The sequence below is a fragment of the Scophthalmus maximus genome, chromosome 16, assembly GCF_022379125.1.
Source record: "Scophthalmus maximus strain ysfricsl-2021 chromosome 16, ASM2237912v1, whole genome shotgun sequence".
NCBI classification, from domain to species: Eukaryota; Metazoa; Chordata; class Actinopteri; order Pleuronectiformes; family Scophthalmidae; genus Scophthalmus; species Scophthalmus maximus.
Window position 1 is genome coordinate 11,848,431 of NC_061530.1, and position 26,724 is coordinate 11,875,154.

A 26,724-nucleotide genomic window follows, 5' to 3' on the forward strand; every position below is an offset into this window, starting at 1 on the left:
ACTTTACATAATAAGGTCGAGAACTTACAATATGATATTATAATATATTATATATTATAATATGATATATATTATATCCTCTACCCATCTACCTTCCTATTTGTACTCTACCTTCATACAACATTTCTGCTCGTCTTTCCCTTGCACCTCTCTCCCTACAGTAACTGTTCCTCACTCTGTCGCTTTCTGTGCCACTCACTGAAGCAATCTTTGCCCTTTCAGTGGCTGCTCACCGCCATGTTTCTCCAGCCCCAGTCCCCCTGAATGTCACGAGCTGTCTCTGGTTGCATCCTGTTCTTTTTATAGCTGGACAGCTGAAATGTGAGGGGTCACAATGGGAGGATAAATACAAGGGCCAGCAGGCTGTGGGGTTGTCGCAGACGAAGGCCAGAACTTCTCCCGCCCTCTCTCTTCTCTCTCAGCTCTCCTCCTAAACTCAAAGGTAAAAGAACAGAAAATTACAACTACGACATAGATGCATGGCTTTCATTGGCTTTGTGTGCAAAACCTGTTGAATATTTTGTTCGTGCAAAGCATGAGACGCAGAACCTTGCACGCATGCTGTGATTCTTCACACTTTGCTCGAGCAAATTTGTGGTTGCAGAGACAGCCAGAGTGTATGACCGTCACGTTTAATCCACAGACTTATGTCCTCTTACTTTCCTCAGAAACACTAAAACTAAAACAGACTAAAATATCTCAGGGTTTTTTCGGTAACACATTTACTATTCACTAATGACTTGCACACTCCACACAAAGACAATTCTCCCTCAGTATGTTGTATTTCCACATACATCGATCAGCAACAACATTCAAACTGGCGACCGTTGTTAATATTGTGGTTGATCATCTATATCTGAGGCCAAATTGAAAAAACTAAACATTCTTAACCATCACTAATGTACTTTATTTCATTTTGTCATGTTGTTGGCAATAGTGTTGCTACACAACTCACTATCTGACATGGCTGCAATGCGACACCTTACTTTATGTGATGCAAAGTTTCCACTGCATGGTGGTCAGCGGTGACTCACTAGTTTGACCTTGTTCTAATTTAAAAATGTCTAAATTTGTCCAAGTAACCAACTTCCTGCAGAGTACATTTCCTCTGAACAGAGAAGGTTGTGAAGCTGCACAGTTCTCTTTGACATAATGCCTTCTTGCCGATTCATAGTGCTTTAATTCCTTTGCAGTAGTGCATTGTGTATATTTAGTCCAGCCTATTGATAGTGGAGGCACAGACATGGGATAAAGTGTGTGTTTGTGTGTGTGTGTGTGTGTGGGTGGGTGGGATGGGGGTGATAGAAGAGCAGGGAGGAGGAATGAGGAGTGAAGGGGAACAGAAAGGTCAAGGATAAGAGGCCAGAAAATTGAATAGGTCATCCACATGCTTGTCATAATTTTTTTAAGGGTGGGCAGATATGTGGAGGTTAGGGCAGAGGAGGGGGCCGAGGGCTGCCTGACACTGGATCCCTTGCGCTGCTACACATTGTGCCTGGGGAACAGTGTGTAATCCCAGCACATAAAGTGCCTTATGTTACTGCAACAGTTACAGCTGCAACAACTGCAGCCACATGGACAGTTGCGCCAGCTGGTTTGATTCGTTAGGCAGACAATGCAGACAGGAAAAAATGACAAACGGTACAGTCACAGTCTTGTTTTTCTGTCAGAGTAGTGCTCTGTCTTTGTTTTATCAAGGAATAACTTCCCTGTTATCTCTGCCAAATGTTTCATTAACATTTCATCCTTGGTGTTCCTTCTCCTCCTGTCTAGTGTCAGGATGCCTCACGCATATCCCTTCCTCACTCCTGAGCAAAAGAAGGAGCTCAGCGATATTGCTCACAGGATCGTCGCTACCGGCAAGGGAATCCTCGCCGCAGACGAATCCACTGGTAAAGAATTACAGGACATTGTATTTACTTTATACTGTATAGTTTGAAATACGCCGATCAGTCATTTAGTTTTTAATATAGTCAGCCTTTATCTGAAAATGAATCTCTATTTTGTCTATTAGGCACTGAGGACAGCTGGCCTTGATATACATGATGACAGTTATTCAACAAGAATATTTTAATACAACCAATTTTCCAATAAAGCTGTTTTCATTTACATGTTTTTCTGATTCTGTTGCAAAGGTGAACAAGTATGAGACAGTGACTGAAACGAGGTGCATTAAGACTGCAAGTGCCCTTAGGGCATGTCCAAATCTAATTTTGCAGAAAGAACACCAACCATTACCATGGGCCATCAGATGGGTGCAAATGCATTTGCTATTTTAACTCGGGGGGTGCTGGACAGGAAAATTAAAACTATGTCGGTCTGTAACTAGCAAAGATGCTTGTGTGACACTTGGCACCACTTTGCACTGGGTGTAAGATAAGGCCCTGCACGTAAACCAGCAATCACTTCCAAGCCGATCAGTTGAATGAGACTGATAGAAAGGCATGCCTGCAGAGAGAAGGCAATACTTCCACAGAGAGTAGCTAATGTTTGTTAAATTGCTAGATTTGTTCTTTTTCTGATAAAAAATGACTAAAGAGGTCTGAAAAGTCAGTAACTCGTGCAACAAAGGAGACACGTTGGCAACACTGCCCCCAAATGACATAACAGAAACGGTTCATGCCAATTCATTTTGAAAGAGCAACGGCCAATGGGGAAACTCATGATACTCCACTGCCTGACAGTGAAATAATCAGGAACACAGCTATAGGTGGTGACTGACTGTCTCTGATACGTTTCTAAGAACTGATGAGGAAATTGTCAGCACACATCTGCAAATTCACAGTAAAGCACAATTGGACTAAGCTGTTATTTGTCTCCACAACATCCAGGCAGCGTGGCCAAGCGCTTCCAGAGCATCAATGCTGAGAACACTGAGGAGAACAGGAGGCTGTACCGCCAGCTCCTCTTCACCGCTGACGACCGCGTCAACCCTTGCATTGGTGGCGTGATTCTCTTCCATGAGACCATGTACCAGAAGACTGACGATGGCAAAACCTTCCCCCAGTACCTCAAAGAAAGAGGCATGGTGGTTGGCATCAAGGTCGACAAAGGTGTTGTTCCACTGGCTGGAACCAACGGCGAGACAACAACCCAGGGTGAGCGAAGAACACATTTATACACCAGACGAAAAAGGCATCAGTACCGCGTAGTGTCTCTGTCTCACTCAACCAATGTGTCCTCTCCCTCTTTACAGGTCTTGATGGACTATATGAGCGCTGTGCCCAGTACAAGAAGGATGGTGCCGACTTCGCCAAGTGGCGCTCTGTGCTGAAGATCACCCCCACCACTCCCTCAAGACTGGCCATCATAGAGAACGCTAATGTCCTGGCTCGCTATGCCAGTATCTGCCAGATGGTAAGACACAACAAATGGGGACAGGACAGATTTATGCTTTTGAGTGAAAAGTAGCTGTTTCTGGAGTAGAAGAAGCTGATTTAAAACAACTTAAAATGTCTCTGTTGTAACTTTCAAAAAAAACACCACCAATAAACTTTTTTATTATTTCCCTGTGTTGCCTTTCACAGCTGTCAGGATTTACTACCATAGTCCTTTTGACTTTTTTCCCTGCCTCCCTCAGCACGGCATCGTCCCCATCATCGAGCCTGAGATTCTCCCTGATGGTGACCACGACCTGAAGCGCTGCCAGTACGTCACTGAAAAGGTCCTGGCTGCTGTTTACAAGGCCTTGTCCGACCACCACGTCTACCTGGAGGGCACCCTGCTCAAGCCCAACATGGTTACCGCCGGACACTCCTGCTCACACAAGTACAGCAACCAGGAGATTGCCATGGCAACTGTCACCGCCCTGCGCCGCACTGTGCCCCCTGCAGTCCCTGGTGAGCTGGACGCGCAAAATATTGTCCTCTTGATGGGCATGCATACACCTACACACTTTTATAAAATATCTTCCGTAAAAAACATTTATCCCTTAATTGAATGGTATTCATGATATTTAGTCAAATGTCTGGAGAAGTGCCTTGCTTAATTCTCACCATCTTCCTGTGCAGGCATTACCTTCCTGTCTGGTGGCCAGAGTGAGGAGGAAGCCTCTGTCAACCTGAACGCCATGAACCAGTGTCCTCTGCACAGGCCATGGGCCGTGACCTTCTCATACGGCCGTGCCCTGCAGGCCTCTGCCCTCAAAGCCTGGGGAGGCAAGAAGGAGAATGGAAAGGCATGCCAGGACGAGTACATTAAGAGAGCTCTGGTACGAGTTAATACAGATAAAATGTTAATATAAAAACATGAATTATGTCATGATGACACAGATGCTGCTGTAGACTTTTGTTTGTGTGGATTGTTAGCATCAACCTTCAGTGCTGTGCATCAATAACACTGTCCCGTTTGCCTCTTACAGGCTAACAACCTGGCCTGCCAGGGTAAGTATGTGACCTCTGGAAGCAGCGCTGCTGGTGGAGAGTCTCTGTTCGTAGCCGACCACGCTTATTAAACATGGAACCTCAGCGTTTCGCTTTCCACCTTCTACCCACCACGTCACGTCACCACAGAAGAGGAAGTGTCATCTTAGACCCCTGCCTCGGAAACTGTCTCTCTGCTACTGAACGATCACACGGCACCTCGGTATAAAGCAAAAGATGGAAACAACTTTTCTTTTGGTTGTTGCTGAGCTTGGAGATTCTGGAAAAAAATGTTCTGCCTCCATTCCCTCACCTTTTATTTTTAAACACCTTTTTCAGGTGAAGATTCCAACATTGTTTTTACACAACTTGTGCTATTATATCCTTGGTCTGATTCCACCATGCGCAGTATATGTTTTATACTGGAACTAAGGAATAAAGCATTTCCCCGAAAATATTGTTTCACTCTGTTGCTTCCTTCACATTTTGATGTATTGCACCCTTATTCTGAAATAAAAACAGTCGATCTAAACTTAATATCCTAAATAACAAACCAACAACGGACTTTTAGACTTTTTAATAATGAAAAACAAAATCTTTCAATATCACATTGGTCAGAGTATTCAGAATCTTTGCTATGCCCCCATTTCTCGTTGATCATCTTTGAGATGTTTCTACACCTTGACTGTGGAAGTTAAAAGATTCAACATAATTTGGAAAGGCACACACACACACACACCTGTCTATTTTAGGTCTCACAGATGACAATGCATATCAGGACATTAGGTCATGGGCATGAGAAACAGGAAGATTACAAAAAAAATCTGCAGGGCTGAAGGTTTCCAAGAGCACAGTGGCCTCCATAATATGTAAATGGAAGAAGGTAGACAAATAGAAAACATCCATCCCACTTTGGATGGTTTATTAGGTTTATGTTATTAGTTTTATTAGAAAGCAAATGTAACATCCCATAGTTGAGACCAGGAGGCAGAGTTGCATGTCACCCTCCCAAAACTAAGTGACTTAAAGTTGGATTTTCCTTTAGTTTGTCTCCCCCATAGTAATCCCGAAGCTACAATGAAAATTGGATCATATAAACTAAGTAAAATGTGAAACTCTGAAGGGATCTAAAAGAGAAACACAATAGCTCAAGAAGTTGAGAAGTTGTTGCTGCAAAAAGGGCGCTACTGAACTGTAATGTGCTGCAGGAACACAGTCACTAAGATGACAACAAATGCAAGTTCAGCTGTAAAGGTTGATGCCTCATTTACGCCACACACAAAGCTGCTGTCTTGGTCAGTGCCATTCGAGGTAAATCTCACAAATTCAACATTGGCTCCTGCCACTTGTTGTGTGATCCAAGTTTTGAACTCAGACACACGGGCATAGACCTCAGGGAACTCTCTGGCGCAAGGTACTCCAAAACTGGTAATGCCAGCCTGGACCCATTTTGAGCCTTGTTTGCACTGCAAAGGTCCACCGGAGTCCCCCTTCAAAAGGTGAAACACAGCAGTTAATTAACACTCACGAGTAACGTGTAGGATAAGACTGGAGAGAGTGTGTGTGTGTGTGTGTGTGTGTGTGTGCGCTCTATAGCTACATCATGGTGCTTAAATTGATATTACAAATATTGGATCTTTATGTGTAAGATTTTTTTGTGTAAGGTTTTACTTTGTCTCCCAAGAACCAATGTTTGTTAAGAATAGTTGATAACTCCTGTTGTTGCTCATAAAAGTCTGAAGCTGTGTCGGCCTGTGGCGTCATCAGCCTAACTGATGAACCTGAGCAAAGTTGTGTCTCGCTCGCTATTTATCTTCTGTTGAATCCATGTCAAGTCTGCCTTCCCCTGAGGTTTGGTTTTAAAGTAAAACTAAATGTTTGAAAAAAAGAAAGAAGAAACTGCCATCGTGCATCTGTTGTCCTTTGAATTAACTTCTTCCACAGTATGTGTTGAATATTAGCGGATCTCCTATAATTAATTCTAATTTGTAGAGTTAGGAAAAATGTCAGATACTTCAGATGTCACAACAGGGGGTTATAATTTTTACCTGGCATGCTCCTTTGTTCTCTTGTCCAGCACAAATCATGCTGTCAGTGATGTTGGCATCCTCTTCTGCTAGGTATTTGCAGGCGCACTGATTGTTTCCAATAACAGGGATCCGAACCTCCTGAAGGTTTGCAGGAATAGTCGAAGACACTGCAGGAGAGAGAGTACACAATCAGTTCGTCATCTGCCAGTTTCCCAAAGAATAATCTAATAATAATTATAATGTCTTACAAACACAAATAATAACGTGACTGTGCATCTTGTGCTTGACATGCCAAAGATATGATGGAGAAAGTCGGATTTGGGTGGAGAATTAAACATTTAATCATAGCTCAAACCGGTGCTGGAATTAAAATATAAGTGACAGAATATCCCAAAAGAAATATGGTTTAAATGCCAACCTAAAACTTGAAGGGATTCTCACCATTACTAAGTTTGCCCCAGCCAGTGGCCCAGCAGATGGTCGAGTTGAAGAACTGACTGGAGTTACCTGCCAGGCAGATTGGTTTGATGTAGTCAGTGAAACTGACGACCTGCTGAGTTTCATCAGCGCAATGTCATTGTTGAGGTACGAGTTGTTGTAGTCAGGATGGACGATGACTTGGGACACTTTGCGGCTCACCTCATGAACATTAGGGCCACTTTGAGTCTCTTTTCCCAAGTAGATGGTCCAAGCACTGCCTAACTTTCTGCAATAAGAAAAATATTCAGTAAATTGGACGGTGTAGGCAGAATACAGTCTCTCAGTGCAGGATAACCCATCCTGTCCTATTATATTGTCTACTAAATCATTTTTCAAAAGATCTGCAGGTTTCCAATAATTCATTTATCACATACATCACATGTATCAATGACCACATTGTCTGTGAGTACTGGAAGCACTGGAACAGTAAAAGCAGAGAATAGCCTAAGCAGTTATCAATAAACAGCTTGTTGACCTGTTATTTTGCAGCTGTACTACCAAACGTTGAAATGAAGAAGTGCAGCATAATGTCAAGTGTGATGAGGTATAGGTTATACAATGTGTGTGGGTGTGGATGGTTTAATCAGAACTGGTGAATCAGTAAATTCCAGTTCCTCAATTTTGTGAAGCTTATTTGTTCAGGCAGTTGAATCAACCACCAACAGGATACAAAATTGAACAGTTCACCGACCAGAAAGTAAAAGATTGTGTCTGTTCCTTACTCAAATTTTTTTCCCTGAGGGAGCAAAGCTAGCTGCATTTTTTGATATGTGTTGAGTGTGTATAAGTTTGTCTTACGTAATGATGCAATGGGCTGCTGTGAGTACCCACTGGTTACTGATGAGGGTCCCTCCACAGATGTGACCAAAAGTTCTGAAGTGCAAGCTGACCTGCCAGGGCCATGACCCAGCTGTCGCATTCTCGCCACCCACTATCCTTTTGTTCAGAGGTGCCTCTCCACAGTCTGACGGAGAACAGACATACGTGTCAGTGCTTACACAGTGAGGACAGGCCGATTTATATGTGAAGCTGAAATGTGTCTTCTTTGTATCTGTGTTGGTTCAAAGTTGTTCAAGTTCAACGTTGCCTACATACAGTAGTTATCGTTCATCACCTGAGCATTTACATCATCGAGAGCATAAACATGGAAAACAAGGAATGTGACTGCACTTACCCTGAGCCTTTGACCCTGTAGGAGAGAGATGAAAATGTCACTTAAATCTATATTCCTCAATTTGTGTGTGTGTGTGTGTGTGTGTGTGTGTGTGTGTGTGTGTGTGTGTGTGTGTGTGTGTGTGTTTGTGTTTGTGCGTGCACGCGTGTGTGCGTGCAAATGTCTCTGGTGTATATAACATTGTATATGTGTAACTATACAGCCACAGTGTGGCGCCAGCTCAGGAAGTACAACCCGCCTCAGGAGCTGCTGATCCAGTTTTACACCGCAGTCGTCGAATCTGTTCTCTGCACTTCAATAACTGTCTGGTTTGGATCGGCCACCAAACAAGACAGGAACAGACTCCAACGGACAGTCAGGTCTGCAGAAAGGATAATCGGTGCCGACCTGCCCACCATCCAGGACCTGTACTCCTCCAGAGTCAGGAAACGGGCAGGAAAAATCACTGCTGACCCCTCCCACCCTGGACATCACCTGTCCCAACTTCTCCCCTCTGGTAGACGATACAGAACACAGTTCACCAGAACCGGCAGACACAGGAACAGTTTCTTCCCTCAGGCTGTCACGATGTTGAACAGTTGATATCATAGTGACATGAACAATCCTCTCATTACAATAAACCCATATTTATAACAGCATCCTCTTGAACAATGCGCCGTTGCACTACTCACGGTTCCAATTTTTATTCTTATTCTTATTTTTTTAATATATACACTTTTTTGTCCTGTATATAATAAGTAAAAGTTATATGTTTGTTTGTATCTGTAAATTGAGAGAGTGTAAAAAAGCCGGAGTCAAATTCCTTGTACGTATTACTTGGCCAATAAAACCGATTCGGATTCTGATTCTGATTTATGTTCCCATTTATTTTTGCGGTACTTCTAAGTTTTTTGGATCAATTCTCTGGCATAATTATCACATGCTGACATGTTAATTTATACTAGTAATCCTGATGTCATAAATCACTTTGAAATCATACACATTTCTTGAGATCTAGGAATTGAAGATGAACTAATGGATGTGTACAGTATCTCCCTGAAGAAAAACCTCGGAGAACAAGTGTAACTGAACTAATTTTGATTGTTACAGTATGGTTTTATATTGACTTCTCATGTTCTAATAGTAAAAGTGTAAGCTGTTGAAACCCCCTTTTTACAACTGATGCCCTGGAAATAGTTAGGTAACAAGGCAACAACATTTTTCAATAATTATCAATTTACAATTATTATCATAATATTTTAAAAAAAATTTTTTGCTACATACAATACATCAGTCCTGCGATAAACCCTGTATTTTGGGATCACATCCTATTCAGATGTGTTCTTAATATTTTCTACTGCATTTAAAAGAAAAGAAAAACAGATATTCCGACATAGAGAGATCTCTTTCAAAAGAATGTTATTGTTGTTTGAATTATATTGTAGAGGTATAAAAGACAATTCTAAATTCAAGTGTAAATGCTCACCTTGCCCAAACAGGACGACACACATCCAGAGTGTCAGTACAGTGCTGACTGCCATGCTGTCACTTCTTGTCTCCAGTAGAGCCTTTCGCAGCCCCAATGCTTGCCAAGTACAGTAACCAAAACCCTGCTCTCAATACCTTATATATATGTGTGTGAGTGTGTGTGTGTGTGTGTGTGTGTGCCCTTCTCTGACCCTCATAGTGCACTCAATCTTTCAATCTGATGAAGGGAGTGGCAGTACCGCAAGAACAGGTGAGAAAAAAATGCATTTGAACAAGAAGAACACAGCGTACCAAACAATTAAACTCGTCAATCACGTTTTATGTTTCAGGTTCCAAAGTAGCTCTGCAACGAAACTTAACTAAGGAAATGTGTCAGAGACAACGTTCCAGCCCAGAGACGCTTTGTGATCTCCAAATAAGAAATAAACCTACGTTTACAGATTGATCGATGTGTTAAGATCAATTAGAGGCCAAAGTTAAACAATTCAAACAGCTAATCAAGTTAATGAATATTCAGAGAGTGGGTGGTGAAACAGACTAAATATTTTCCTTCAAACATCAAGCACTTGATCTGGCTACAAATTAACTTTGAATGCATCATAGCAGGAACTGAGTGAAAAGATTGAGCGCCTGATAAAATAACCATTCTCCCCTTTTTAGCCTCTTCTTTCTCCTAAATGCAAATCCTCACTAACATTTCCCCAGATAGAGAAGAGTTGTAGTCTCGCCTGAGTGTTTGCCCACATAAGCTCAGTGGGATCACCCTCTCCGTTTGTTCATGGCAACATGGCACCAATGTAAAGTAGCCCCAAAACCTTGGCTAGGGGCCCAACTGAATTTTAAGTGACCAGTTTCCCCATTTGTGTATCCCTGCACATCTAGCTCCTTTTCCTGCTGCTCCTTGCTCAATCTGTCTTCTGGGCAAGTTTCTTTAGGAGGACAAACACATATCAAGGGCCTCCTCTCACTCCTGGGAGGCCCAGGGACAATATTTTTTATTTCCCATCTGGCCGGACAGCCCCGCCCACTGTCATCCCATAGCTCTTTATAAGACTGTTAAGGGGTCTAGTGATAAGACTTTGGTCTCAAGACAAGCCCGGTCATGCGGTGTAAAGTCCTCGTCCATATCTTTCTCCTGACTCTCATAAAGCATGGTGAGTATTGTGTCCTTACACTCACAGGCCAGTTACAAAGGCTAGATTGTTTTGTTTTTTCACCTAATGACCAGGTTTTTGCGAAAGTTTGAGATGACCGGGTGAAATTGGGAAAATTGATGCTGATCTATCTAAGATGGACTTGGGAATTAAGGGCTCTGAAAAGCCCCATGGTCAAATCTTAAGTTTGGAGTTGGTCCTCAGTCAGACGTGTTTTTATTTTTGTAATAATTTGTAAGGAGAGTTTGCCGGGACCAGTAAAAGTAATGGAGCATTATTTACTGTAAGTAAATGTCATAGGTTTAACTGGGCTAAAAAGTCTAATTTGCTTAAGTGGTGTAGCTTTCATCTCTTGTATCAGAGTGAGCAATGTCACAAATCAATGAAAAGCACTGCTTCATGGCATGTTGGATTTATTGGATTTTTGCATCAGTGTAATGAAATGCTGTGATTTGTCAAAAATCTGCTCTGGCCATATTTTCCAAAAATATAGTGTCAAGTCTGGCTTTCATATAAAAGGTCTCTCAGTTAAATTTCTAGAAAATATACTATATTGCGATACATTATCACAACATCATAAAAAGTGATAGAAGATCTGAATCCACATTGTCCACCCCTACTGTCTTATAATATGGAAATGCACTGACAACATATATAAGTATATATAAACAAGGTGTCATTCCTCTTTGTATACTTCAACAATTGTATAGTATTGCGTCTAATTGATTAGATTGAAGATCACCATGGTTGCAAGCAGTTCAAAGTATATTCAAACAACCAGACATAGTATCATACATCATAAATATTTTTTCAAAATTGAAATAATTCAGGCGTTAATGTTTTTAATAACTTTAATTCAAATCCGTTTGGACCAAATTTGTGTTTCCTCATGGTTGGATCACTTTTGTACTTTAATAGGTAAAAAAAACTCTTATTCTTTTTCTTTTTATCACCCTGCTATGATCGGCCCATCAGTCACATTGACCAAGAGGTTCAAAATAAACACTTCACACAAAAGAACATTTCCATTGCTTGGCTCTTTGTCTGCCGACAAGTATTTATTGTCCTAGTTACTAATTAAGCTGATTGGCTGTCCAGACCTGAGTGAAAGGCTTCATATTGACACTGATTCAATGAGGTATAGTGGGGTTACTGATTTACAATTACGAATGAAAAGAAAGAATGTGAAGAGGAAAAAAAACTCCATGAAAACACAAACAATTCACTCTGATTTCTTTGTCACTGTTGATTTACCTTGTGACACATGTTAATTTAGACAACATGAGATTAACTTCATCAAAATCTTATGAAGATGAAGAACAATGGCACTGCGTGTTTACTGTATCTTGCCATAATTACTTCACCAGAGTTAGACGTGTTGATGAATGTTAGATTGATTTACATAATGAAATCAGATTATGAAATTTCCTATGAATAAATTCCTATCGATGACCAAATATTAAAGGCACATTTCACCAAACGTTCACACAATCTCCTCAGTAATTTTGCTGTAATTGTCTTTTGCAACATTTCAGAGCATCATTGAATGTGATTGAATGTTACAATAAAGCCTCTTTATTCCCTCTCCATCTAAACTTTCGTTTCTCCGTTCACAGTGTCTTCCAGTGAAATTCAGGCCAGCCCAGACACAAATGCCACCCTCCCCTGCAATGTGACTTTCGTTGTTCCTGTAGAGAACCAGTCTCTTATAAGCGTCAGCTGGATGAGTAATGGCTCTGACATCGCCTCATTCGGAAAAGCAGGATCTCAAATAAAGGAAGGCTTCGGCTGGGACACCAGTGATTTCATCAGTGGAGAATTTTCACTGACCATCCTCAGGGCTAGTCTCGCCCTGCAGGGGTTGTATGAATGCACAGTCAGCTACAACTCCACAACACTGCACTCCAGCAGCGTTACATTTGGTGTCCTCGGTATGTCCTGGCTCAGTTGTTGAGATCTGGGTGCTCATTTGAACACAAAAAGAGATACAAAGCTGAACTAAATTTCCTCCTCTTCTCTCCATAGCTCCCCCCACTCTCTCAATCCCTCAGCAGTGGGTGGTGTTAGAGACAGAAAGTCAGCTCAAATGCCATGCAGATGGTTTCTACCCTCCGCCTGTCTCTTTCTCCTGGACCAGAGATGGGCGAGTGATTCAGCCTCCCTACCAGGTTGAAGGTGAACACACTTCAGATGGTTACTTCATGGCTGTGGGCAACCTGACCTTCTACCCTTCCCGTGAGGACCAGAATGTGACCTTTGGCTGCAAAGTGTCACACCGTGGCAGCTATCAAGAGCTGGATTTCCAACTCAATATCACACGTGAGTGACACAAAGAGACACTGAGCTTTATTTTATTGTAATTAAACGCATTGTTTGATATTCAAGATGCAAATGTAGTTAGGGCCCATCCAAATCCACTCTTGCTAGTGTAATGGTGAAAAAAAAGGTTGCAGTGCCAGGCACACAGTTCAAAAGCATTATACTTAGCCTTTGTTTTGTATTGATCAAAACAGGCCATTTTCCATTTCCCTAAAAAAAAGTGTGCGCAGAGTATTTGGACCAGTTTGTACACACCTACATAGTCCTGAGGTGTAGCCTGGAAACATAAAGGTGCAGAAGTGAATCTCAAGACAGATTTTTTGTTAACTTTGTCACTTACCACTGCCACAAGATATTCCGTCAATGCCACTTACCACACTTCAACATGCCCATGTTGCTGTTGGCGCAAGTGCCTTTGCTAACTAAAAAGTGTGGCAGCTGAATGTGAAAATGACAACTGAATCAGTCTGAAACCAGCAAAGATACTAGCGTCATGTTCAGAGCCACTTTGCACCAGGTGTAAGATTGGGCCCGTTACCGCACTTTGTAGTGTTGCAATGATTTATCACATTTTTCTTCATGGAGAACCAAAGGCTGCTTTCATCAATCATAATAGTAGACTGACTGTGAGAACAACTGTTTCATCGGTTTCAACTGTTTCATTAAAAACTTTCTTTGCCAGACCTCCCATCTGTTAGACTCTCTGCAGTGCTGTCACACTCCAACAACATTCCTCTCACTCTTTACTGTGACCTGGAGAGTTTCTACCCAGAGGAAGTGTCTGTGTCCTGGATTCAAAATGGTACAACCCTCCCTGAGCCCCCCACCAATGAGCAAAACCCAGACGGGACCTACAGCACCAAACACTTTTATACCTTGAGCCCGGAGCAGAGGGGACAAGGAGGGACGGTGGAGTGTGCAGTAAGCCAACCAGGGGTAGTGCACCCAGTCAGCTCCTCGGCAGACCTGGAACAACTCGACCCCCAAGGTATTGTTTTCATAAAATTAATTGGTAGGACCGTTACGTCTCAGTTTGGACGATTTGATGAAGATGTGATGTTTCAGAATCAGAATCAGCTTTATTGGCCAAATATTAGTAAACAACCAAGGAATTTGACTCCAGTTTTCTCGTAAACAGAACAGACTTACACAACAAAACAAGGATGACAGAGCTGAATAAACATAACCATTTAGTTGCTAGTTGATGGATGAGATTTTAATTTGGTGTAAATGTCTAGAACATTAAAACCAAACGTCTGGCTGCATTCTAAGGTAATTGTATTGTCCTGGTATTTTCAGACAGTCGTTCGTAACTTGTTCATCCTGTTCTTGTTGCCTTGTCCCTGCTGCCTGTAACAAAAGAAATGCATTGCTGCATTGCATCTAATAACAAGTTGAGTATTCCTGCTCATGAGTCTTTCCCCGTGCTGTTTCCTGTCAGATCAGACTACCATATTGACGAAATCAGCCAAAGCATCTGTGGCTATGATGTGTATTTCTATAGTGCTGGTATTCCTGCTCTGCTTTGGCTTTTCCTGGAGGAGAAGGGATGGTGAGTCAGAACATGTCATGCAGTTAAGGTAGTGTTTGCTTTAGACAGACATTTTTAATCATCTTGTGGCCCCTTCAGATTTATCTTTGGATCCCATGTGGAGGTCATGACCACTATGTTATGATTAGACCAGAAGAATCTGACTATAGATGAATCGTCACCATTTTCAAGCTTCTAATTTTACTCAAAAAACATCATTTTCAGAGTAAACGCATTTTTTTTAACTACAACGATGCCTCCATCTAGCTATTTCCACAAACTACCATGTTAAATTCAGTAAACTGTAAAGCGCAGGGAGTTCAATAAAATTGCTTTCAGGAAATCTTTATCATGAATCATTGCACAACACCTCAGCTCCGCTTTTCTCTCACTAACTCTTTTATTCCCTCGATCTCCCGTCACCTAGAGAAACAGAAGTCTCTCAGTGTGTCAGGCATCATCCTCCCTCCACGAGTGATTGTAGGTCAAAAGGGCAGGGTGACAGTGAGTATTGAAGGCAGGAGGGTGGACCGAGTCCAGACTGCATGGTTCCTCAATGACAACCCCATCTCTGACACCTCATTCACAGGTGGGACATCCAGATAACCCGTGGTTACTGATGAACACTTCTCATACACAAACATGCAGAATTAATGCATTGGATGGAGTGGTGTGGTCTTAAAAGGCCTTTCACACCTCTCTTTGTGTTGAATATGTCACTGCAATATTTCACACTATACTAGTTGTAATGAAAAGTTGGAACAAGTTGATTCAGGCATAAGCTGTTTACTTTATCTCGTGGAAACGTCACAGTTTCAGTATCAAATGTAGTTCCTTACAAGAACTGTCTACAGCAGTGGCATACTGGCCAAATTTTAACCTTAGCTTTGCTTTTATTTCAATCATCACATTTCCTCTACTGAAGTTAGCATGCTAGCCAACTAGCCCCAGCCCATCCTCTCACTTTTTGTACAGATTAAACAAACCAGATATAATGTCTTGATTAATGAGCATTAGCGGTGCTAGTATGTTTGTTACCTTTGGAAAAAGCTTAAATAGCTGTTTTCCCCTATTTCCAAGCTGTGTGAACCAAGCTGACCATGACAGTGGTATCGATCTCTTCATAATGAGCATATTTCCCATAAGGGAACGGGAAAATACATTCAGGTAGTCGGATACCAAACGGTATATATATTTAAAAAAAGGGACTAAAAAAGTGTTTGGACTGATGTCATAAAAATATTACATTAAGGTGCATGATGGTACATGAAAAAACCTCAAATTGATCATGTTTTTTTCTTTTACACTATAATTCTGCTAACATTTTACAACCTTACACGTGTAGGGACATCCAAATCTAACTTTAACTGCCTCTATAACCCCCTAACCACCATCCATTTACCCTATGGCCTAACTCTCACCTCCCCAGCATCAGAGAAGGGTCCTCTGCTCCCTTCCAGAGGCGAGATGGCTTACTACAAGCTGCACACCCAGGGGCCGCTGCACTCGTCTGGAAGTGGCGCTCAGCAGCTGATCTCCGCGCTCACCTTCATTCCCCAGATTTCCGTTCACAAGGCGGCAGTGTTCAAGTGCCAGGTGTCCTACGTAGGCAAGGACAAGATCGTGGTGGAGAGGGTGTCCGAGAAGTTTACGATCCTGTGTAAGAAAGACATTTCTGTAAATCATTTTCTGTCTACCTTTCCATGATTTTCCCAATTTATGCAATATATATTGTAATATATCGTTTCTCACAGCTGCTCCAGAAGTATCAGAAATCCAGCTGGCAGAAACACCAAATGACTCAGGTGAGGCAGCAGTCTTTCCCTCTGACCTTCAATAGATATAAAATATTCCTGTTTGTAATTGTAATCCCTGAAATTTGTGTTTTCCAGATGTCATCAGTCTGACAGTACGGGCAACGCACTTTCATCCAGATGTCATTACCTTTCGCTGGTTCTGTCAGGGGAGTGAGCTGAGCCCTGTGGCCTCCCAAGCCTCGTCCTCACCTAGACCCAATTCTGAGGGCTTCTTTTCAGCCTACAGCCAGTGTAAGTTGCCACAGAGTGAACTGGAAAAGGGAGGCACTAAAGTGTGGGTCAGTGTCCACCACATCGCCCTAAAGCAGCCAGTCACCCGTGAAACCAGAGGTAAGAATGAGGGGAAGAAGAGGCCTCAAATTTAGCTTTATATCTAAAAAAAATTTATGAAAAAATCAATTCAAGCTTAACTTTCTCCTTAACCCCAAATAGGTTTCATCAAGAGGCCCAGTGTGTCCGAAATCTTCAGCTCCATGTCTTCCCCAGATCAAACTCTGACTCTGGGATGTGAAATCATAAATTTCTACCCTCCAAACATATCAGTCACTTGGCTGAAGCTCAGAGAGGGAGAGCGGGACGACAGAGAGGAGGAGGTGATCGAAGGGGGAGACATGTGGGGCCCCTTAGAGACCCATCCCAGAAACTACAGGGCCACGGCCACTCTGAAGAGAAGGGCAGCAAATCAGGAGAAGGAGAGAAGAGGAGGGATTATTTGTAGAGTGGAGCACTGTTCCCTACATGAGCCTATTGAGAGACACTGGAGAAATGTTGACATTGGTATGAATCATTATTCTGTTTCCATTTTTAACATCAACAACTTGCTCTTTTGGCTATATCTTTATAATATGGAGGTCTTTCTTACAATACCTGAACGTAATGGGAAAAAAATACACAAATTGACCTGCTTGTAAACCTTTTCATGAACTTACACTTTCTGTTTGTTTTCCCTCAGTTGCCCCCTCCATCCCTCCATTGATCTCAGTCTGCTGGAGCAGTGAAGGGGTTGGTGTGTTCTCTCTCCTGTTGAAGGGAGGTTACCCTAAGGTGAAATTACTCTGGGCAGCTGGAGGAGCCACTCTCTTACCATTGGTGTCCAATGAAACAGAGGAGTTAGGAGATGACGGTCAGAGGGAACTGAAAAGTGTGTGTGCCCTGGAGAGGTCGACGAGCCTGCCGAGTCAGACAAACAAACAGCAGGAGAGACAGAAGACCAGACACGCAATAAGTAAATACTTTTTTTATAGACAATATGCTACATAGTTGGAGCATGGGGTTTACAACACACGGGTATTTACTCAGTAGGGAGCATCAAATGAAACGTGCAATTCCTGTTGCATTGTGGGAAGTGTAGAAGCCAGCACATGGTGCTATAAAAATAGGGGTTGAAAAAGCCAGAATGTATCAACCTCTGCTGTATAGAACAAAAATTGTAAAAATCTACAGAGCAAACACATCTATCTTATCAAAGTATATCTTTCTCTTACACAAGTGTGAGATCTAAAACATCCTTTCACTTCACATTTCCTGCACTGAAATAGAACTTACTTCTGAATAACCTTATTGGAAAATGACTTGGTGTTGCAGTCCTGCACACCTCACACTGTGGCCACTCCGATGCATCTCGGAAGGCGTGAATGATCTGCAGAAAAAGCCACAAATATAGACCTCAGCTGTCTCAACTTGTTGGTGGTTTTTGCTTTGCAGAAACAAAAGCTGCTGTTACAGACCCGAACGCTGAAGGAATAGAATACATTGACGAAGGAGTGGATGGAGAGAACAATAACATCAACCGGGATGAGGAAACAAAGTCAGAGGGGGACGATGACAGTGACACGGAAAGAGAGGACGACTCAGGCGCGCTGCACATCAACAGAGTCAACTTGAGCAAGGGTCCCAGAGAGAATGACAGAGCACGTATGAGAGTGTGCGTGGAGATCAAACACCCTGCACTCACGCTTCCTGTTTATCGAAACTGGAAAGGTTAGAGGTCGCAATTTACTCATTAAGCCACAGAGATTATGAGAAATGGGCAACTGTCATTTTGTTGCACAAGAAAGAAGTATATCTCCCAAAGAGGAAGTTTGTTCATGTTTAGTTCTTCAACAAATCTTTTGTCCTCTCTTTCAGAGCCCAATGAGGAAATGTCCTCTTCTACATGAAGCTCTGATGTCTGAAGAGTGCCTCTCTATTTTATGCTGCATACCCCATATGATATATCTAAAATGCTACATCTATCTCGTGAATGTGAAGTTGTAGTCATTCTTTTAGAATATCAACTGTCTTTGATGTGATCAACAAGTGTGGTTTAGCCTCATTTTTATTTATTATGATCTGTCATCCATTACTTTTTTCTTTCAACTCCATGATTTTCACAAATGTTCATATTTACTCACAAATAATTTTACAATAATAATCAAGCATTGTGGATTTGTAAAAAAAAAAATAATGATCTCCTTAAAAAAATTCCACCTCAATCTGTTTTTTCAGAGAAACATTTCTCAGTTGCTCTGAATCAACAGGCAAAGTTACTGTGGTTCTCTTCTGTTCAGTGTTGCCTGCAATGCAAGGTATCTGTTGTTGGTCAGCCACTGCTTCTGAAATAAGTTCTCACTTCAAAATACACTTCTGTTTTTTGTTTTGTTTTTTTCACTCTGACCACACAAAGGAAACGTCACCTCACCGGGCTGAGCAGAGGAGGTGCTGCGTGGTTGAACTAAGCAATATAGACGTTGTTTAGTTTGGAACTTTCCCCTGTCAGATTATTCAGAAAGTACATCAACCACTCAGACCAGCTCCCTCTGGAGTCAAAACAGGTTTTATTTAACATGTTTTTGTTTCTGCAAATGAAGCAGTGCTCCCCAAAACTCATTTGATAAAGAGTGTAGTGTAACGTCTGCCACCAAATGTAACGTGAGGGTTCTATGTGTGGTAGTTGGATCACTCTATGTACGAATAAAACAGCAGGATGGAGATGGACATCTTTCTCAAGCAGTTCTTTACTGTTCTCCACTCAGCAGTCCCACAACAACAACCTTCTTCCTGGTTACACCTGATCACGTGTCTGAACTAACCAATCAGAAGCTAGAAGGCCTCAGACTGAGGTAAACGTGTGCATGAAGCACAGAGGCAGATTCAGCAAATCATTTTATCCACTTTAAGATGCTGATGTCAATAATACAGCATAATAAACATGTAAATAATAACAGTGAACATTGTACATGTAATTTCAAATGAATTAACACAAAAACCTCTTTTAGGTTCAGTTTTGAACTTGTTTTGTCGCTTATGCAGTTTTTTCTTTTTAATCTGTAGGACGGGGGATGCATTATTTCCAGTTTCATTAATCACATCATCTGTGTTTCCGGCTGTAATATCTCTGATCTGATATTCAGTTGAGCAAACGGCCTCAATAAACACGCACTGCTCTAAAGGTCACGATGTCACAGGTCCCCACTCGTCCGTCGTGAAGACATGTCGTCTGACAGGAGCCAGCTGCTGGTGCTCGGGTGGACACTTCGCCGTTAACTCAAACTCCGACACTAAACCACACATGATTTTCTCAGACGCTCGGCTCACATCCGCAAACTCTGCGACGCTCGACGATGCACCGGCGCCTCAGCTGCGCTGACCAGCCTCTTCCTCGTGGTGATTCATCGCCGCACATGAACTGTGCGTCGGCGTGTGAGGAGCTGAGCCCGAGGCAGCTCGAGGACGCCGCTCGAGTGCACGACGGTTAAACAGCCCGACACGTTTTCACCAAACTCCACAGGGAAATTAGGTCCGATGTTCAGGGTCGTCGGCGAGGGGCACGTTTGAAGATGGAGCCCGACGGTCCCATTTCCAGGGTGGAGAGGACCTTCTGGACAGTCTGGGTGAGCTGCTGCACCTCCATTCAAGAAGCCCGGATTTTGTGGCAAACTGTCATTGTATTGTTTGAACTGTGGATATAAAGTCTGATAATCTCTCTCTTCCTTCGTGTCTGTGGACGTCTCCCTCTGTTTACCTGAGAGACACACACACACACACACACACACACACACACACACACACACACACACACACACACACACACTAAATGAAGTATTCTGTGTTGCCAATATAGGAATGCAGGACACTATATAAGCATATACAAGTTTACAGTGCACACTATGTGGCCAAGAGAATGCGGACACGCACACATTACACCCATATGTGCCCTATGCTCCATAAAGTATTTTGTTAAGTGGCCGCGAGGATTCTGTTTTATTTTGCAGGTCAAGTGTTTTCTCACAAAGTTCTTCACAATTCTCAGAACTCAAACTGAGACGAAGTGCAGACAATAGTTACGTTTAATTATTTGTGTTGAGTTGAAGAGCTGCTGTTAATATCCACAGTGGAATTTTCCATTTAACCCATGGAAACATTTATCATTCACAGATCAAAGGGGAAGTTCGTTTTTCATGTACAAATGCTGAAGTGCAAACTCGCCCGTTGACAAATTGACTAAAACAGTCCGTGTTATTGAGACTAAATTATTTGGGGGTTTACCAATTGAACATTGTGTTTTTCTTCGAATTTGTGCCAGATTGTACATTTTTTTTAATATTCTCTTGGTGACCTTATTGAATTATGAGTAGTAATAATAATCAGGGTAGATCAAGGTCTCAAAAACTATTTATGGTATTGTCATGCTGAAACAGGAAAGTGTCTTCCCCAACCTGTTGCTGCAAAGCTGGGAGGTATGAGGCAATTGTATTATATATATATATATATATATATATATATATATATATATATATATATATACACATATATATATACATATATATAGATACAGAGAGAACCTGCACCATAAAAAACCTCTGACCAAAAGAATAGGAAGGTTTTTACCATATAGATTAAAGTATAATGATTTATATTTATAGTATATAAACATGGTATGCAAGATGAAGAGACAAGAACACAAACAGAAAATGACAACAAAAAAAGAGAATTGAGAACATACACAGAATAAATGTTGATTAATTAAACAAAAAAAATAAGTCAACCCTTTGTCTCCATATCTTTTCAGTACTATATTTCCGGAGCTGTGAACAGATTCCTCCGACCAGAGCCCACTAACACTGTGGGCAATGACCAAGACTCCGGCTTCCAGCAATCAGCAGTTGTCAGTGAGCCTGCTGACACCCACCACCCAGAGGGTGACTCTGGTGGACGGGATGTTGATGAGGAACGGCCTCTTGCAATAGTCTCGTTGCTTAGTTCATCGCGGCCAATTGTTGCCTGGGAACTCTGCACCACAGATGTAGACTTAGGGCCAGAGGAAGAAAGCATAGAGTATAACAGCCAGCTGAGTGAAGGCCATGAGAACAAAGCATCTGAGGAAGGTGAGAGCATGAGAGAGGAAAAGTTTGGCCAAACAGGAAATGATGATGCAGGGCTGCTCATCTTTAAAGTTGCAAGAGCAACAAAAGCTGAAGAAGCAGAAAACGGAGATCAAAAATCGTTCACTCATGGACAAGGTGAGACAGCAGAGAATTATGTGTATAAAGAACACGCAAAAATGGAGTCCCTAAATTTTACAGATAATGCAATGAGTGAAGATATGGGGGGAAACAGAAGGAAGGCTGGTGCTGAGAAGGAGACATGGGGGCCAATGATACAGGATGAGCACCAGAAATTGGATGAAACGATGGGAAAGATCCAAGTAAAGGAAAGAGATAAAATGCACCATGAAGATGAGCAAGCTTTAGAGGCAGGAAACGCTGAGATAACATTGTGCCAGATGACAGATTTTAGTTCAGAAGAAGAGCATAGCATGCACAGAGAAGAGGCAAGGCTGCACAAGGACGCAGCAGATACAGCAGTGATGCATGAAGACGTAGAAAACACTGATGGTGTGTCACAGCTGGCCTCAGAAAATAAAAGCATTCACAATGAGGGGGGAAATCAAGTTCAAAATCAGCCCTCAGTCTGTGAAGAGCTCTCAGAAAATGACAGAGATGTCAAGGGAGGCCTTGACGTCTTTGGGAACCCAGGCCTTACCTCCTTACCCCTTGATAATGAATTAAAGATGACCTGTGGAAAAAGCGGCAATGTGTCAGAGGGTGTTGGACAAGAGGTTGTGATGGCTCATAGTGAACGCGATGAAATTGAGGATGAGAGCACATTGGGTGAGATGGAGCTGGGTGGGGAAGAAAATGTCAGTGAGGCTGCAGACAACCAGGCAATAGATGAAGAGCCGCAGCAAGAAGAAGACATCAAAACAGTTACAGAAGAAAGTCAATGTTTTACTGAACATGTTACTTGCCATGAAGAAGTTGTGCAGAATGCTGAAGCAGAGCTCCACACAGATGAATTTACAGATAGAGAAAAAGAGGATGTGGCCAAGGACACTGAAGTGCAAACCAAACAAAGAGAGACCGATCTTGTTGAGGGCACAGCGAACAATGAAAAATCGAACGTGACAACAACAGACATTTCAGTAGAGGAGAGATTTTTTGACAAAGATCAAGTAGAAGAAGGGAGGTTTTCCAGTGAAGAGGAAGACAACAAAGAAAGTTGCATTGAAATAGCTTGTACAGCCACTTCAGTTACAGTAACATCCCAAGGCGACACTGGACAGGAAATAAGCGAACATATCCCCCCGGGGGTATTTGAAGTCCAGATTGTTTCGCAGGAGCTGAATTTTACATCATGTGAGGAAACACAAGAGGGAGTTCCTGAGTACAACAATGAGCCTGGGCCAGAGGAAAATACAACACAAAGGTTCCTGGAAGAAGGAAATCGCAGGGAAATCAATGCCACCCAATTACCAGAAGAGGTGGAGAGCAAAGAGTCTGGGAGCCTTCAAAACACTGGCACTGGAGGTGGCTTTTTACTAGTGAGGGGGCATATGGAGGAGGAAGAAGAACGCACAGAAGATATTGACAAGGATCATAACAGGTTACTGCAACTTACACATACTGGAGTACCACAAGAGACTGAGAAGCCAATTGTTGAACCAGCAATCGAAGGATCAGAACACTTATTTGAGGAAGGAGAAGAAACGTTCTTGAACAGCTCAATGAAGACAGGGGCCGAACACTTTGAAAAGGAATTTGAGAGACATGGTTGTGTAACAGATGATAAGACGACAAAAGAGCTGCAAGATGGGACTGAAGAGCTGTTGGTTAACTTTCAAAAAGGTGAAGGGTTAAGTGGAACCAGAGATGCTGCTGGAGATGGCCGTGAAACAATGAGAGCTGCAGCAGCAGATGATTTACTGGTCGGATTCACTGGTGAAACTTTGAAAGTACTTGAGGCTGAAGTACAGAAGGTGACAGAGTCAAGCTTCTTTCAAGATGCTAGAAACTCTGAGCGAAACAGCAGCAAGACTCCTGTTTTAAAAGATGTTACCAAATCTGGATTGATGGAACAGCTGGATGAGACGGAGCCTAAATTACTTGAAGATAGCGCTGTACAAATGCAAGATGCAATAGAAGATGAAATGCAGATCAAAAATGAAATGGATACGTTAAATGTGGAGGTTGCAGGGCCGGCAGCTATGCTAACCACAGAAAACAACAAAAATATGTTGTTTGCAAAATGTGAATTATCTAGACCAGATGAGTCACTGGAGACACAAGGCCAATTATCAGAAGAAGCACTTGAGGTGAGCAGCGAGGAGAAGTTAACAGACTCTGAGGCAGCGAATGAATTAATTACAACCAAGTGCAAACCAGAGGAAGTGACTTTGTTACTAACGGAAAAAATGGCAAAGCATGTAACACAATCAGAGGGGACTTGTGCTGAAAAATCAATTAGCTCAGTCGGTGAATGTCGAGATGTGATTGCTGAAGAAATCCTTGACTCGTGGTTAGAGACAGCAGTGTTAAAGGATGCGAGTTGCATGGAACAACAAGAGGGGCCAGAACCTGGACAAGAAATGGACAAAAAAACAAAGCCATCAAATGAGGGACAAGAGGAAATGCCATCACTGCACTCAGAGGAGGAGATGGAGTCTGATTCGGGAGAATCTGGATTAGCGAGTGACACTGAAATGTCTCCATCAACAGCAGGGTCTGGATTATTGGACCTGTCTGTCAGTGAATGGGGTAAGGAACACATTGAAACCCATCTACTGGAGTCCACTAGCACTGGGTCGTTTCAAGGCATCTATGACATGTCGGTTTGTATGTCTGAATCAGCAGACATCTCCAAATTTTATACGCAGCAACCTGACTCTCAGGATATATTGTTGGAGGGAACGGAAGAGAGACGGCGATCAGATCTGGCGGAGGAGGAACTGACTGCTGAGATGGGATCATCAGAAGCTGGACAGCTAAATCTGGAATCAAATAAATCTCAAGATAAAGCAAGCGAAGAACGAATTGAAGCAGCAGACACTGAAACTGGACCACAGATAGAGATCGATGCTGGTGTAGCAGCGAGAACTGAAATGAAGGACACTGGAGGAGCAGATGCTGGGACTCTGACAAAAATGAGAGCTCTTTTCAAAGATGAGAAAATGAACGTTGCAGATGTCCTTCTCGGGTTCAATGTGTCTGACTCTCCAGATGCAACTAGAAGTGGCTCAGAGGCTTTGTTGACAGAATCACAAAGTGACACTTGTATTGAAGCTGAGAAATTTATGAAGTTTACCTCGCTGGACAAACAACAGGCCACCACGCGGTGGGAAGATATTACTGAATCATTAGCTGAGCCAAACAGGACTGAGGTGGCAGGAAGGTGGACAACAAATTTTGAAGTTGAGGTATTGTTTCCAAAATAACATATTTAACCATACAATGTCTTATTAGATCATAACCTACAGAAATGGTATGAATTAGATTGGGATCGCCATTGCAGGTGGATGCGTCTGCACTGGACTTCACCGCACAAAGGTCAAGAATTGCTGTTAAAAACCCTTGTGTAAGGCCACCCAAAGATCCCCGCTCCCTGCTACATATGCCCTCAGTGGACCCCACGCCCTCCCCACGTCTGCCAGTCAGAGTCCCTAAAGGTGTGCCTTTGGGAGGTGTGGGCATTGGAATAAAGCTGCCTGGTAGGTCACCTACTGTAAGAAACATGGAAAGCCAGTTATTTGTCATAATTTGTATATAATGTCACACTTTTTTTTTGTAGGACTTGGGGCAGGTTTCCCTGTTTTAAGAAAGACACATGTGGTAACAGAAGAAAAAAGCCCAGAAACACCCTTACAGGTATTATTAACAAGTGGAAAAACACTTTCTCACATGTCGATGTGTATCCAATTATAAATGTCATTATATCAACAGGAACCTGAGACAAAGCCAGAGGAGAAGAGGGACATACCCAAACATGACGAGGCACAGCACAGACCAAAGTGGATGCCACCAAGACATCCAGGGTAAAAAACAATCAAATAAAACCTCTGAATATTGACATTATTACTGTTTATTCAACATGAAAGAGACATATCGTGCTCAGGCATTGTCCGGATCTAATTTTCCAAATGTTCCAAATGCAGATTTGGAAATCCACTCATGTCTGAGCTGAAGACCAAACTGAAGAAAACCCCAAAAGAGTGATACAGATATGATATACAAATTGCTCTATTTTTGTTGTATTTATAAAACTAAGATGTCAATTATTATTCTGTTTATGTTTTGTAATAAAGCTTATTAACTGAAAAAAATTGTACTCGTTCTCATGCACAATGCAAAAAGTGGTTAGCCATGGCTTTGTTCACTGTAGCCTCAAATGTCAATCAGTTATTGTGTAACTTTTTTTAAAGAGAAAAACACTTTTTAAAGGTTAATGTCATCTTTAGAGAGCGCAAAAAAACAAACGGAAAGAAACTGTGTGAGCTGTGATATTGTATGATCAAGGTAATTTCTACAATCTTGAAATGCTGGAGTGATGAAGCCCAGCATGCTTCAACAAGATATCCTCTATTTTGTGTTTTGATTACGGTGGTGCATAGCACTATATACCTTTTGGGTCTTCTCTGACCCTTGAACAAAGAGTCAGAAAAATAAAATAAATGGACTGTATTTATATAACGCTATTCTTGTTTTATCGACTACCCAAAGCACTTTACAGTACAAGTCACATTCCCCCATTCTCACACATCACTTCATACACTGCTGTCAGGGGCAATTTAGGTTTAAGTGTCTTGCCCAAGGACACCTCAGCACATGGAATGGAAACAGAGGGGATGGAACCATCAACTTCCTGGGTAAAGGACCCTCTTGCCCACCCACACAAAGGTGGGGAAATACAAAAAGTGAAAGCTAAAATGTTTAAATTGATCTGGCAAATTGGCACTGCCAGTGGAAACTGTTGAAACTGTGAGCTACTCTTGTTTCATAATGTAAATCTACTTTGTTGCTATAGTCTATGAATTCTGTAGACAGAGGGTATCATAAAACTATATCGATGAAGGCCCT

The 26,724-nt window shown here is 42.2% G+C and overlaps 3 protein-coding genes across 6 annotated transcripts; 2 read left to right on the forward strand and 1 right to left on the reverse strand.

The window, feature by feature from the left end:
* Positions 1 to 289: 289 nt before the first annotated feature.
* aldoab (aldolase a, fructose-bisphosphate, b) lies at positions 290 to 4,816 on the forward strand. The gene is made up of 7 exons (XM_035611992.2): positions 290 to 442; positions 1,774 to 1,892; positions 2,832 to 3,098; positions 3,197 to 3,357; positions 3,581 to 3,839; positions 4,011 to 4,210; positions 4,361 to 4,816. The coding sequence occupies exons 2-7, from the start codon at positions 1,781 to 1,783 to the stop codon at positions 4,451 to 4,453; spliced, it is 1,092 nt and encodes a 363-aa protein (XP_035467885.1). The 5' UTR covers positions 290 to 442; positions 1,774 to 1,780; the 3' UTR covers positions 4,454 to 4,816.
* A 107-nt stretch (positions 4,817 to 4,923) lies between these two features.
* On the reverse strand, positions 4,924 to 9,674 carry zgc:123217 (uncharacterized protein LOC641414 homolog). Its single transcript, XM_035611993.2, is given in 7 exon segments — positions 4,924 to 5,851; positions 6,410 to 6,558; positions 6,833 to 6,940; positions 6,943 to 7,097; positions 7,670 to 7,835; positions 8,046 to 8,060; positions 9,511 to 9,674. Coding segments are annotated over 7 exon segments (954 nt in total). The 5' UTR covers positions 9,566 to 9,674; the 3' UTR covers positions 4,924 to 5,545.
* An 807-nt stretch (positions 9,675 to 10,481) lies between these two features.
* si:ch211-180a12.2 lies at positions 10,482 to 26,337 on the forward strand. 4 transcript variants are annotated; one of them, XM_047327606.1, is made up of 18 exons: positions 10,482 to 10,666; positions 12,283 to 12,597; positions 12,692 to 12,985; positions 13,668 to 13,973; positions 14,427 to 14,537; positions 14,944 to 15,105; positions 15,862 to 16,176; positions 16,271 to 16,321; positions 16,409 to 16,663; positions 16,766 to 17,110; positions 17,286 to 17,558; positions 18,038 to 18,313; positions 18,461 to 20,205; positions 21,384 to 25,067; positions 25,163 to 25,358; positions 25,439 to 25,515; positions 25,591 to 25,682; positions 25,803 to 26,337. In XM_047327606.1, exons 1-13 carry the CDS (start codon positions 10,615 to 10,617, stop codon positions 18,490 to 18,492), a joined length of 2,787 nt encoding a protein of 928 aa, XP_047183562.1. In that variant the 5' UTR covers positions 10,482 to 10,614; the 3' UTR covers positions 18,493 to 20,205; positions 21,384 to 25,067; positions 25,163 to 25,358; positions 25,439 to 25,515; positions 25,591 to 25,682; positions 25,803 to 26,337. The 4 variants fall into 4 exon arrangements, with proteins under 4 accessions (XP_047183562.1, XP_047183563.1, XP_047183564.1 ...); XM_047327607.1 differs by having other exon boundaries at positions 10,488 to 10,666; positions 15,946 to 16,176; XM_047327608.1 differs by lacking the exon at positions 10,482 to 10,666 and adding an exon at positions 10,710 to 10,949.
* Positions 26,338 to 26,724: the final 387 nt, after the last annotated feature.

Bases quoted from the DNA above. Each gene is read 5' to 3' on its own strand.
- aldoab (XM_035611992.2), top strand. From the start codon at position 1,781: ATGCCTCACGCATATCCCTTCCTCACTCCTGAGCAAAAGAAGGAGCTC. The intron at 3,099-3,196 runs GTGAGCGAAGAA...CCCTCTTTACAG, and splicing joins CGGCGAGACAACAACCCAGG to GTCTTGATGGACTATATGAG. The intron at 4,211-4,360 runs GTACGAGTTAAT...TGCCTCTTACAG, and splicing joins AGTACATTAAGAGAGCTCTG to GCTAACAACCTGGCCTGCCA.
- si:ch211-180a12.2 (XM_047327605.1), top strand. From the start codon at position 20,152: ATGGAGCCCGACGGTCCCATTTCCAGGGTGGAGAGGACCTTCTGGACA. The intron at 20,206-21,383 runs GTGAGCTGCTGC...ATATCTTTTCAG, and splicing joins GGACCTTCTGGACAGTCTGG to TACTATATTTCCGGAGCTGT. The intron at 25,683-25,802 runs GTAAAAAACAAT...TTCCAAATGCAG, and splicing joins ATGCCACCAAGACATCCAGG to ATTTGGAAATCCACTCATGT.